The sequence below is a fragment of the Gastrolobium bilobum genome, unplaced genomic scaffold (genome assembly GCF_033153095.1).
Source record: "Gastrolobium bilobum isolate Gb01-03AN ecotype WA unplaced genomic scaffold, APGP_CSIRO_Gbil_v1 utg1487, whole genome shotgun sequence".
Lineage (NCBI taxonomy): Eukaryota > Viridiplantae > Streptophyta > Magnoliopsida > Fabales > Fabaceae > Gastrolobium > Gastrolobium bilobum.
The window spans coordinates 147,897-160,221 of NW_026899081.1; the positions used below are offsets into that span (position 1 = coordinate 147,897).

The 12,325-nt window shown below is 30.4% G+C and overlaps 1 protein-coding gene across 1 annotated transcript; it reads left to right on the forward strand.

Annotated features, from left to right (window-relative positions):
- The first annotated feature begins 1,688 nt into the window (after nucleotides 1-1,688).
- Nucleotides 1,689-9,754, forward strand: LOC133287031 (protein DETOXIFICATION 46, chloroplastic-like). The gene is made up of 14 exons (XM_061484581.1): nucleotides 1,689-2,142; nucleotides 2,929-3,023; nucleotides 5,440-5,548; nucleotides 5,676-5,731; nucleotides 6,052-6,107; nucleotides 6,601-6,739; nucleotides 6,859-6,996; nucleotides 7,079-7,147; nucleotides 7,260-7,370; nucleotides 7,632-7,760; nucleotides 8,214-8,291; nucleotides 9,039-9,110; nucleotides 9,199-9,258; nucleotides 9,656-9,754. The coding sequence occupies exons 1-14, from the start codon at nucleotides 1,689-1,691 to the stop codon at nucleotides 9,752-9,754; spliced, it is 1,665 nt and encodes a 554-aa protein (XP_061340565.1).
- Nucleotides 9,755-12,325: the final 2,571 nt, after the last annotated feature.

Sequence of the window (12,325 nt, forward strand, 5' to 3'; positions counted from 1 at the left end):
TCAAGGGATGTGTCATTGGGGTGTTTAAAACCGAATCGATCCAATCGAAATAAAAATATATATAATTAATTAGATTTTATTGATTTTCGATAAACTAATATGTATTGATAATAATATTTTTCCAATGTATATGGGAAAAGTATTTTTCAGCAATACAAGATAAAAAAAAAATTAATTTTAGATTTAGAAAAAAAAATGTAGGGTATTTTAAATATTTTATTTTATTTTTATATCATAAATTTTATTAAAATATCCTTGATTTTTTTTTCTCAAACACTAAAACAATATTATTTTGAGGTTGCAAAACACATACACATATATAATAACTCTATATTTAAAACATATAAAGCTTTCAAAGTTCATAATAACAATTTAAAATTTAAACTTTTACCTATATGAATAATGTGTGGGACTCAACACTAAGTAACAAATCATGTTGTACTAAAAAAAATAAAAAAATAACAAATCATGAAGTCATGAGAATCCGAAACAAAAGTAACGTATCCCCAAAATTTATTTTTATATTTCTCTTCACCCTCCTCATTGCTTGTTTCAATCTATGGTTTTCAATAGCATTTACGCCAAATCATTTGCCTACAGCTATTTCTAATTCACGTAACCCTCATGGCTATTTTTTTAATAATTCATTAATTTTATATTTGCCATGTCTAGCTCGTGGGAAAAAAAAGAAAGAATTAAGAATTCAAGGCTGGTATGCCACCATTCCAAATACGTTGTCATTTTGTTGTTGACCTTTTTTTTTAATTGGATATTACAAAACTCAAACTTCAATTTGAAATCAAACGGAACCACAAGCAATGTAATTGAGCCTCAGACTCAAAGATTTAAGCCGCCAAGCAATCACTTTCCTTTAAATTCATTGTTCTACTCATGAAAGAGCAATTTTTACACGCATTTTATACCATTCAACTCATGAAAAGTTTATGGTTAAGAGAAATAATAACTGAGTCTAAAAGTTGAAGCCCGTAATTAACTGCTTACAGTATACTAAGATCATCTTATTCGATTAAAGGAGGAAAGGTTAAAGCATAAGTCTCCGTAAAAATAGGGATTTACTAGCTCTTGTTACACATCACATTATTTCTTACATTTTATAAAATATTAATAATTTTGTTTAATAAAAATCATATTTATTTTATTTTATTTTGATATACCCTAAAAGAAATTACATGATTGTTTAGTGATGTGTCGTAGTGAGTATAAAATTTTGTGAGTTGTCAAATTTATTAAATAATTTGACAACACATCATTTAATAATGAAAAAAATGTGTATCATTTAAAATGATGTAAAGTATATCATTTTAAGTGAGAGAAAGAGATAGATAAAGGAAGAGAAAATGGACAAAAAAATATAAAGATGTGGATCCTACCTCTTTGTGAGAGTGAAATGATATATCGTTCAAAAGGAGAAACAATTTTTTCTTTAATAATAGTATAAAAAAATTGTACACTAATAATACATTGATATTAAACTCAAAAACATATGAACGTTTAACATTCATGAGAGGCTAACACATTAGTTGATTTTAATGCACTTACATTAATGTGGATGAAATCTAAGTTCTATATAATCAAAGTTAACGAGGAAAAAGCAAAGCTTCCATTCTAAATCAGTTCTGCATCTTGCGTTGGATTTTCTTTCCCTCCACTGAACCAGAGATCAAAAAATGGCATTCAAACTCCAATCAATAGCTCTGGCTCGCCCTCGTCAAATCCCAAATCTCATGTCACCTTCTCCGCCTCTAACCTTTTCAAACCATTCACTTTCTCCTCTTCATTTCTTTGCACCTTCCCTTTCTCCAAATCTATGCCTCTCAACGTCCACATTTCATCGTACTCGGTTCGTAACAGCTCGTGTGGCTCGAGATCAAGAACTCATTGAAACCTCAACCGAAGATGAAGTCCAAATCAGTGAGCTTTTTGAAGAAGAAAACAGAGATGAAGAAACAGTGAGAAAGGGTGAGAAAAAGGAACTAGCAAAACAAAGTATATGGAGTCAGATGAAGGAAATTGTCATGTTTACTGGGCCAGCTACTGGAATTTGGATCTGTGGCCCATTAATGAGTCTCATCGATACTGCAGTTATTGGTCAGGGAAGTTCAACTGAGCTTGCTGCTTTAGGTATTGATTTTCATAAATCGCATTTATCATTTTACATTACGAGAAAAACTACTCTAGTGTTATTAGGAAAGTAGTTCTCTTTCCTAGATATCTATTGATTTCTGTATAATTCAATCTTTATTTTTTTATAAATAAGTGAATCTCATATATGATTATATCTATAATAAGAGAAAACTATTCTTCTGGGATTCTCTTTGACCGTTAAGAGTAGGGAACCCGTTACCCTTATCTTTGTTTCTATTGTGTTCTAACTCATCTTTTCTCATTGTGTTCTGCGATATTTGAGAATCGTCATCAATATTTATAGGTTTGGGATACTCCTTTGTTCCGCAATCCGGGACTATTTAAACTAATCCATTAAGAATTCTCAGATGTACCAGTACTAGCAATAGCAAGTGTATTTTTCATAGTAACTAGGTTTATGAATTATGGTTAACAAACAATCTGAGCCACAAGGTACATTGGTCAAAGTTTGATGATTACCTTTTCCCACACAAATCGTTTACCTGTAACAATTCAATATTTTTATGAAAAATTAATCACATCATAACGTTTTCGCGATAATGAGCTCAAATGGAAGAAAAAATTCTGTTGATAAATAATTTTTAATTTGTTGACTAGTGCTTATCAAATCTTGCTCTATAATCTGATTGGATCTTGTAGTCATAATAATCTCGTACCATGATATATATGTGACATGATATTAATAAAACACTTACATTATTAACATTATCATTTAATAATGGATAATTACAGAGTGATCTTATTTTGATTTCCCGTGAACAGGTCCAGCTACAGTTCTTTGTGATTACATGGGCTACGTGTTCATGTTTCTATCAGTTGCTACTTCCAATATGGTTGCTACTGCCCTTGCTAAGCAGGTTAGTTTCTGGAAAAAAAAGATTGATTAGTATTGGTCAATGTAATGTGTGAATAGATGCATGTCTTCTTACAAAAAAATTGATGCACAAAACACAGAAGATCTATGATTGACAGTACACCATCCAAATCTTGAGTTAAATTATTGTGTGTGGGTACATGTGCGGGCGCACGTGTGTGATTGGAAAAATTGCCGAACCACTACTAGATCACGTGCGTGTGTGTGATTGGGAACGTGGGGTGTCACTGTCTATCAGATTGCAATACAATCTGGTTGGCCCTTTTTTCCTTTTTTCTATCTTTTTTTCTCAAAGATCCGGAAAAAAAAAAATAGAGAGAGAATGTCGAGGGAATGGGGCGACATTTACCACCCCAAAATGGAATTTTATTGGGTGGGTGAAAAGACCCTAGAATGGTCAAACAGGATAAAAAAAAAATAGAGAGAGAATGTGAGGGAATGGGGCGACATTTACCACCCAAAATGGAATTTTATTGGGTGATATATGAGAGAGGTTATAATTATTATTTTATTTTTTTTTACTACTTATTATTATCAAATTTTAATTGTTGATTTCCGTCAATTTAACAGTTATAATTTATTGGGTCACACTTATTAATTAATTCTGATAAGTTATAACCGTTAGATTGGCGGAAATCAACGATTAAGATTTGGTAATAACAAGTACCAAGAAAAAAGATAGTAATTATAACCTTATATATATATATATATATATATATATATATATATATATATATATATATATATATATATATATATAAATATAAAGAGACAGGATATATTTACCACCAAAAAAAGTTACCATCTTTACAACCAACCTAATCACTGTTTATTTTCGTCAATCTAACAATTATAATTTATTAAAAATTATTAATTAATTAATATATGCGACCCAATAATTTTCAATAAATTATAACTGTTAAATTGATGAAAATTAATGATAATTAGGTTGGTTGTAAAGGTGGTAAACTTTTTTTGTGGTAAGTATATCTTTCTCTCTCTCTCTATATATATATATATATATATATAGAAGTTATAGTTATTATCTCTTTTTCTTACTACTAAATCTTAACCGTTGATTTCGGTCAATCTAACAGTTATAATTTATTAAAAATTAATAATTAATTAATAAGTATAACCTAATAAATTACAACCGTTAGATTGACGAAAATCAATGGTTAAGATTTAGTAGTAAAAAGTAATAAAGAGAAGAGGCCGTAACTATAACCTCTCATATGTATATATATATATGGAAAAAATATTTCTCAAGCAGCTTGAGATAAGTTTATCTCCGGCCACCCTAAAACTACGTCGTTTTATTTATTTATTTCCTTATATTAATTGATTTAACTTTGAATGGTTATGATTTTTTTTTTCTCTCTTCCTTTATCACCATTGATCCATCTTTGTACGATTATGATTTAGTAGTCGGAGATCAAATTATCTCAAGCAGCTTGAGAAACAATAAGTCTTATATATATATATATATATCTATATAGAGAGAGAGGCAGGATCCTTTGACACCGGTGTCAAATTTGAAGTTTGACATCTCATCTGAAAGCCATTAGATCAAAAAAGATCAATGGTGTCACATGCTTACAAATCAGAGTAGTTGATCTTTTTTGATCTAACGGCTCTCAGATGAGGTGTCAAATTTCAAATTTGACACCGGTGTCAAAGGATCCTGCCTTATATATATATATTATTTTTTTATTTCTTATTTATTTTTCCTTAATTAGTTGTTGTTTTTATATGGGTTCATTGATAGCCGATCCGATTAATCAGGATAAAGGTGATGATGTCGTTGACATTATATGTAATTTGCATGTAAAGACAACACAGTATTATAACATGTGCCGGCAGTAATGAGTCGCCAGATTAGTTGATATGTCATTCTATTAGAATCTAAATATTTACAGCTTAACCTTCAATGTTGCTGTATTTAAGTATGTGGTAATGCGATTATCACTGCTTTATCTATTTATTTTATGGGAAAAAGTGTTTATAACTTTGTGTCCTTACGAGTGAAATACAGTATTTTATTATAGACCAGGTTATATTTACAAAAAAAATTTGTTTACAAATTCTTAGAAACTACACTAAGTACGACCGGTCATACTTTAATCATGCAGTGTACGACCGGTCGTACATAGTGTAATTTGCAAAAAAAAATTTGTAAAGGGATTCTATCTCTTTATTATAATATTTAATTAATTAAAAAATAAATAAAAAATTATTGTTAAATATTATAGTGAAATATTATAGTTTCACTTTAAATTTATTTCCTTTATTTGATTTGACTAAATCTACGTGATTATGTAGAGTGCAATCTTCATATCTCCCACTTTGTGCACTTTTAGGACTTGTACTGTTTGTGATGAATACAAATGTTTGTGTAGGATAGAGAAGAAGTGCAGCATCACATATCTGTCTTGCTTTTTGTTGGGTTAGCTTGTGGTTTCATGCTGCTTTTGTCCACAAGGCTGTTTGGTGCTGCAACACTCACTGGTATTGAAAATGGAGTGCTTTAGCCGTTTGTCGTCACTACATGTTGAATAACAAGAATTTACTTGTGCTGAAAAGGTAGCAGAGCCAATCCCACAACTGATGAATTTGCTAATTATGCCTTTTTCAGCTTTCACTGGGCCAAAGAATGTACATATAGTACCCGCAGCTAACACTTATGTACAGGTTTGTTTTTATGCAATTATATATCCTTTTATTTAAATGAATGCTGCAATTCATGATTTATAAATTCAAGAATTTACGTAACAATTAACGGAGGGAAATAATTTAAGTCTTCATCAATTACCATTTTCTCGTAAATGTAGATGAAGGTATTATAACAGCATTTTATTACGAAGGGATAAAAGCTTGTAAATAAGATTTTGCTTTATGATTCTTAAGTATTTATTATTGAAAATGATCAAGCTATGGTGAACGTCCTCTGCTTGATTTACTGCAGTGACTTTTCAGTTACACTGAGTCTTTTTTTTTTTTTTTTATGTTAGATTCGAGGCTTGGCATGGCCTGCTTTACTTGTTGGATGGGTTGCTCAGAGTGCAAGGTGCAAATACGCTATTTATTTCTAATGTATGATTCTCTGAAGTGAGAAGTTGTAAAATTTTATGTCAAATCTGAGGCACTGCTTTTTGAGTCTTGACATTCTACTTTATGTAGCAGTTGATATCAATTTCGTTGAAATGCTGTTCAATATAGTGTAGAATTTGTCTTAGATATTTCCTTAGAAAACACTTGGCTAAAATTTCCTTCCTTTGACTTTCTGAGATTGCAAGATTACTTTACCAACAGTGGCTGCCATATATTGAAGATATCTTGTCTGTTTCTTATATTTCAAATGAAAGTATGAATTTTCTTGTTTCCGGTTTTACCTAACTTTTTTTTTTTTAAACTGTGTGAGCAACCTTTTTTAAGTTGCTCTTACCCTAAGCAGAGCTTAATATAATAGAGAGTCTCAAATTTTGCTTTGTATGATTTGAATAATATGTTAAGCAAGGGCTTGTTTACTTAATTATTGTTTTGATATTCGCATTCCTCAGTCTTGGTATGAAAGATTCCTGGGGACCCTTGAAGGCATTGGCTGCTGCTAGTGTTGTAAATGGCATTGGTGATATACTTTTATGCACCTATTTAGGCTATGGAATTGCAGGGGCTGCATGGGCTACAATGGCATCACAAGTATGCCGAACAAACTTTTATGCATCTTAATAAATTTAATTGTATTATATATGGTTCCACCTATTTTCAAAGTACTCAAGTCATTTTATACTGCTTTTTGCTTCCCTTGTTGCTTCCAGGTTGTTGCTGCTTATATGATGATTCAAAATCTAAACATGAAGGGATACAATGCATATGCCTTCTCCATTCCTTCGGGGAAGGAATTTCTCATGATACTTGGGCTTGCTGCTCCTGTATTTATGAAAATGATGTCAAAGGTTGCATGTAGTATTTTACTAGATTTTAGCTTTATCTGTAGTAGTCTAACCTTCTAATGTAGTTTAAAGTTCTGATGTTTAGGTGGCTTTCTACTCACTACTTATATATTTTGCTACATCAATGGGTACGAATACAATGGCTGCTCATCAAGTTAGTTTTACTTCTGTCTCCTGTTTCGTGACTATTCCTTCCTTTGCTTACTATCTGCGCATTTTTAGAAAACCGAATTCAAGGCCATTGATAACTCCAATTAATACTTCAGGTCATGATCCAAATCTATGGCGTGTGTATAATATGTGGTGAACCTCTCTCCCAAACTGCTCAATCATTTATGCCTGAATTGATGTATGGAGTAAATCGGAGTTTGACCAAGGTTAGTGTTTCTCATTTGCATTGTCCCAAAACTTACTGTGATGACCAAAGATTTCCCTGTTCGCATATGGCTAGTTTCTGATATCTCTTATGTTATGCCTACTTGACGTTCATGTTATATAAGAGGATCATTTTTTTAACTGGGAAGGATTTTTTTTATAAAATGATACTCCCTTCTCTTTACTGATCAATGTTGTTTTATAAAATGATATTCAATTCTCATTTCTCAATCCATCTTTTTGATTTTTTATGATGTCAACAGGCCAGATTGCTTCTCAGGTCTCTTGTGGTAATTGGAGCTACGCTTGGATTGTTTTTAGGGATTGTTGGAACATCACTTCCGTGGTTATTTCCCTACATTTTTACACCTGATCACATGGTCATCCAGGAGGTCAGTTCTTTCATTTTTAAACTTCAGATTACACATTTGCAATGTCTCCTCTTTCATTTTTTAATCCTTTGCAACATTGTTTCAAATCATGGGGCAGTGTGAATCAATTATTAAAAATTACATAAGTATGCTATTTTCCTGGTTTATTTTATTCATTGAGAAAAAGAGGACAAACTTGAAGCAGTGGTTTGTGACTGAAAGGTTACTAGTTTGAATCCCAAAAACCTTCTCTTTGTAATTATGCACTGGTAAAACTGCTTACAAAGATTGCTCTCATCCTTACCCTCGCTAGTTTAATGGGGAGTGGTTATTTTATTGATTTTAAATCATACACTGCATTATGAGTTACAAATAAGCAACAGCGAAAACAAATAGAAATGTTTATGAATTATGATATAGTTATGAAATTTAGACAATTGTTAGCTGTTAACTACTGTATTCGTAACCATGCAGATGCATAGGGTGCTGATTCCATACTTTTTAGCAATTTCTGTGACACCACCTACTCACAGCCTTGAGGGAACATTGCTGGTATGTTCATTTCATCTTCTCTATAAATGGGAAAGTAAGCATATTGAAGTACTATTGCTTCTCATAAACTTAACCTTCTGGGATGTTTAAGGACTCTTTATCCATGGAATGGCTCATTACTTCTACTTTTTTTTTTTTTTTGTAAATTCATTACTTCTACTTTGTGTTGCGTTAAACTTGCTCAACTAATTTCTGCTTGCTCAACTAATTTCTGTTGTTTGAACATAAATGAAATTGAACCAATAACTTGATGTTATTCGATCATAATGGTAACTAGGGGAAGGATATTGTAACAACCAAGTTATGTTACTACTATGTTACTACCAATCAATCTCACCGTTAGATCGATTATGTTGATCCAACGGTTATATTTATTTCCATTTTTGTATGGTTATGATTCCCCATATTTAAAGTGAAAGCATTAAATATGGGAAATCATAACCATACAAAGGTGGAAATAAATATAAAATATTAAATTTGGGAAATCATGACCATACAAAGATGGAAATAAATATAACCGTTAGATCAACATAATCGATTTAACGGTGAGATTGATTGGTAATAACATAGTAGTAACATGGTGGTAACACAACTTGGTTGTTACAATATTTTTCGCTGGTAACTAATGAAAAAATTCACGACAATTTAACTTAACAGCCCAACTTGCTATGTGGTATTATTTATTCAAATTAGGGCATCTGCATGTGTTGTGTAAATTGTAACTCAAATGTATATTTGATCATGCAGGCTGGACGGGATCTAAGATTTATAAGTTTGTCAATGACTGGATGCCTTTGTGTGGGTGCACTGGTATTACTGGTAACGACCTTTTATCTTTATCTCCTAGTGTACTTAGTAACATTGCTAGACCCATTTTGCCTGAACACTCAATTTTTGGTGATCCCAGCTCTTGAGTAACAGATACGGTTTGCAAGGTTGTTGGATTTCCCTCGCAGTATTTCAATGGGTAAAATTAAGATCTAAAGCTTACATCAAGTTAAAATTATTAGTTCTTGAAATATTCTGATTTGCAATTCTTTTTATGGTGGTTAGGCTCGGTTTTCAATGGCCCTCCAGCGCCTTCTTTCTCCCAATGGCATTTTATACACAGGAGATATAGTCCATCGTAAGCTTCAAAAGCTAAGGACTAATTAGTTTAGGAACTCGGTTTTATATTTGGGAAATGACCGAGAAAATTTTTCTATATAACCGTCGAAGCCCAAGCTAATATTTTTTTTTTCTTTTTTTATAATTATGGAGCCCACTTAATTATATTTGTACAATATTTTCTCTTGAAATATGAGAAAAACGTTGCCCTTCTTTCTTGAAAATATTATGTAATGTCATTTTTTTATGGTCATTAGGCTCGGTCTTCAGTGGTGCGCCTTCTCTCTCCCAATGGCATTTTATACTCGGAAGATTTAGTCCAGTATAAGCCAAAAGTTAAGGACTGTCTAGTTTAGGAACTCCGTTTAATATTTACAGTTCATGATACAGACGATAGAAGCATGTTGTCTGTTGCTTGCAAATGTTTTAGATGTATATTACAAAATAGTCACCCATTTCGATTGTTGTTAGCAATGTCTTTCATTTTGTGGAGTTCTTTCATCCCTTTGTTTTGGTTGAGTGAAAGAAAATAAGAAGGAAAGAAAAAATATACATAATTTAAGAATTTCTCTTATTTGGTTGAAGGGAATAGTAAGAATGGGAACAAAAGGCAAGAAATAACATTTTAAATTTTTTTTCCAAGTCTTATCATCGTTTCAAATTTCAAAATTTAGTTTATGCCTAAAGTTATATCTCCTTCGAAGTGATGGATTTAGATCACGAATGAATTACCAGGATATAATTTAAAAAAATAAAATAAATAAAGTCATCTGCTGCATTATTATGGATTATGGAGCTTAAATTTCAGTTTGAAATGCAGACAAATAATGTGATTGACAGCCAGTTTCTTTCAAATTCATTGTTTTACTCATAAAAGAAATTTTTACACGCGTTTTGTGCCATTCCACTCATGAAAAGTTTATGGTTAGAAATATGAAAAAATTTCAAAATTTTTGAATCATTTACTCTCTTATATATTTTTTCAATCACTTATATCCTTATGATTTTTTCCATTCAAATTTATTCTTAACAACATTAGAAATTTAACTAATCGACCTATTTTATCCTTATTTGAAAAAAAATATAACTAATGAAAAAAGAGGAAATAATATAAGAAAAAATAAAATCAAATATATTGAAAACTTACAACATTTACATACTAAAACTAAAAAAAATAATAGAAAAAAAAAATAAGATCAAAGATAAAACATACAAAAGTAGCAGAAAAATTAAAAGTAAAAAAATACAAAATAATCTTAATAAAAAGGAAAAATATAATGAAGACAAAAAAGAAATAGAAGATAAAATAAGACAAAAAAAATAAAATAAAAAAGTAATAGAACAAAAAAAAAAACCAGTGTCGTAGGTTTCCAACATATTCGGTTTTTTTTTTCTCATTCTATTTTTTTTTACTTAGATATATTTGGTCTTTTTTCTTCTATTTTTAATTATGTTAACTTTTAATCTTTTCTATCATTATTAAGAAATAGAAAAAAAAAAATAAGTTTTGTAAGTTTTCAACATGTATGGTCTTATTTTCCTTTTTTTCTTTTAATGTTCAATCTATTTTCTTCTTTTTGATTTAAGCATATTTAATCTTATTTTTTGTCTTCAATTTATTTTCTTCTTTTTTGATTCAGATTTTTTTTTTTACTTTTAGTTCTTTCTATCGCTACTGTTAAGGAAGCACGGACACTTGTAAAAACAGGAAGAGTCGGGTCTGACACGCTCCGACACGGCGACACGCTCCGACACGGTGTCGGACACGCGGTTGACTTTTTCCGACACGTTGACCATTCCGACACGCAAATTTGACCGTGTCCGACACGGTCAAATGACATTTTCGTAATTTTTTAAATTTTTTTTAAATTTTTTTTTTTAAAAAATTTATTTTTTTTAAAAGTTAAAATATATTAATAAAGCTTCCACATGATCATATCAATTTTATCTTTTTGTCTTTTTTTCCCTTAAGTAGATAAGAGATTATCTCAGCATCATTGTTGTCAATTTCTATCACGCTCTTGTTGTATCTTCTTCTCTCTGATCTCTCTCTAATATGATTTGATCTCTCTATCTGATATTATATCTCTCTCATCCCAGTTCTTATTTTTTTTATTAAAGCTTCCATCTTTATAACGTGTTGATGAGTATTATTAATTTAGTTTCATTTTTTTGTTAAATTATTAAATATTAAATGAAATATACACTATATAAATTAAAAATATTATTTAATATTAAAACGTGTCCCAACATGTCGAAATCTATAATTTTTTAGGATTGACGTGTCGGAGTGTCGTGTCGTGTCGTGTCACGTGTCGCGTGTTGTATCGGTGCTACATAGGTTACTGTAAATTTTTAACATATTTGGCCTTATTTTTTCTTTTATTCTTTTTTTTTGTCCTCGATCTATTTTCTTCTTTTTTATTTAAACATATTTTTATTTTTTATTTTTTTACTTTCAGTCATTTTTATAAGTGTTGTAAGTTTTTAACATATTTTTATTATTTTTATTTTATTTTTTAAGAAGATAAAATAGATGGATTAGTTAAATTTTTAATTGTGTTAACAATCGATTTGGATGGAAAAAAATTATAAAGAGTAAGTGATTAAAAAATAAACATGAAGGATAACTGCTCACAAAAAAAAAAGCAAGAAAGATAAGTGATTCAAAGCAAAACAATAGAATTTTTTTGAATTTTTGACTAAAAAAAAAAAATGAATGACCCCTAAATTATCTGCTTACATATTATCTAAAGGTATTCATCAACCGATCCAAACCGATTCGAACTGTGGTGTTCGAACCGACAAATTAAAAATTGAAAAAAAATAGCAAAATTTAATTGGATTGGATTAATTTTTGGATGGGTTGCTGAAAACTGAACTAATCCAAACCGATCCAATTATTTTCCAACTTTACCATCTGCCTA

Excerpts from the sequence above, each read along its gene's own strand:
- LOC133287031 (XM_061484581.1), top strand. The coding sequence starts at position 1,689 with ATGGCATTCAAACTCCAATCAATAGCTCTGGCTCGCCCTCGTCAAATC. Across the intron at positions 5,732-6,051 it reads CAGCTAACACTTATGTACAG|ATTCGAGGCTTGGCATGGCC; the intron begins GTTTGTTTTTAT and ends TTTTTATGTTAG. Across the intron at positions 8,292-9,038 it reads GCCTTGAGGGAACATTGCTG|GCTGGACGGGATCTAAGATT; the intron begins GTATGTTCATTT and ends TTGATCATGCAG.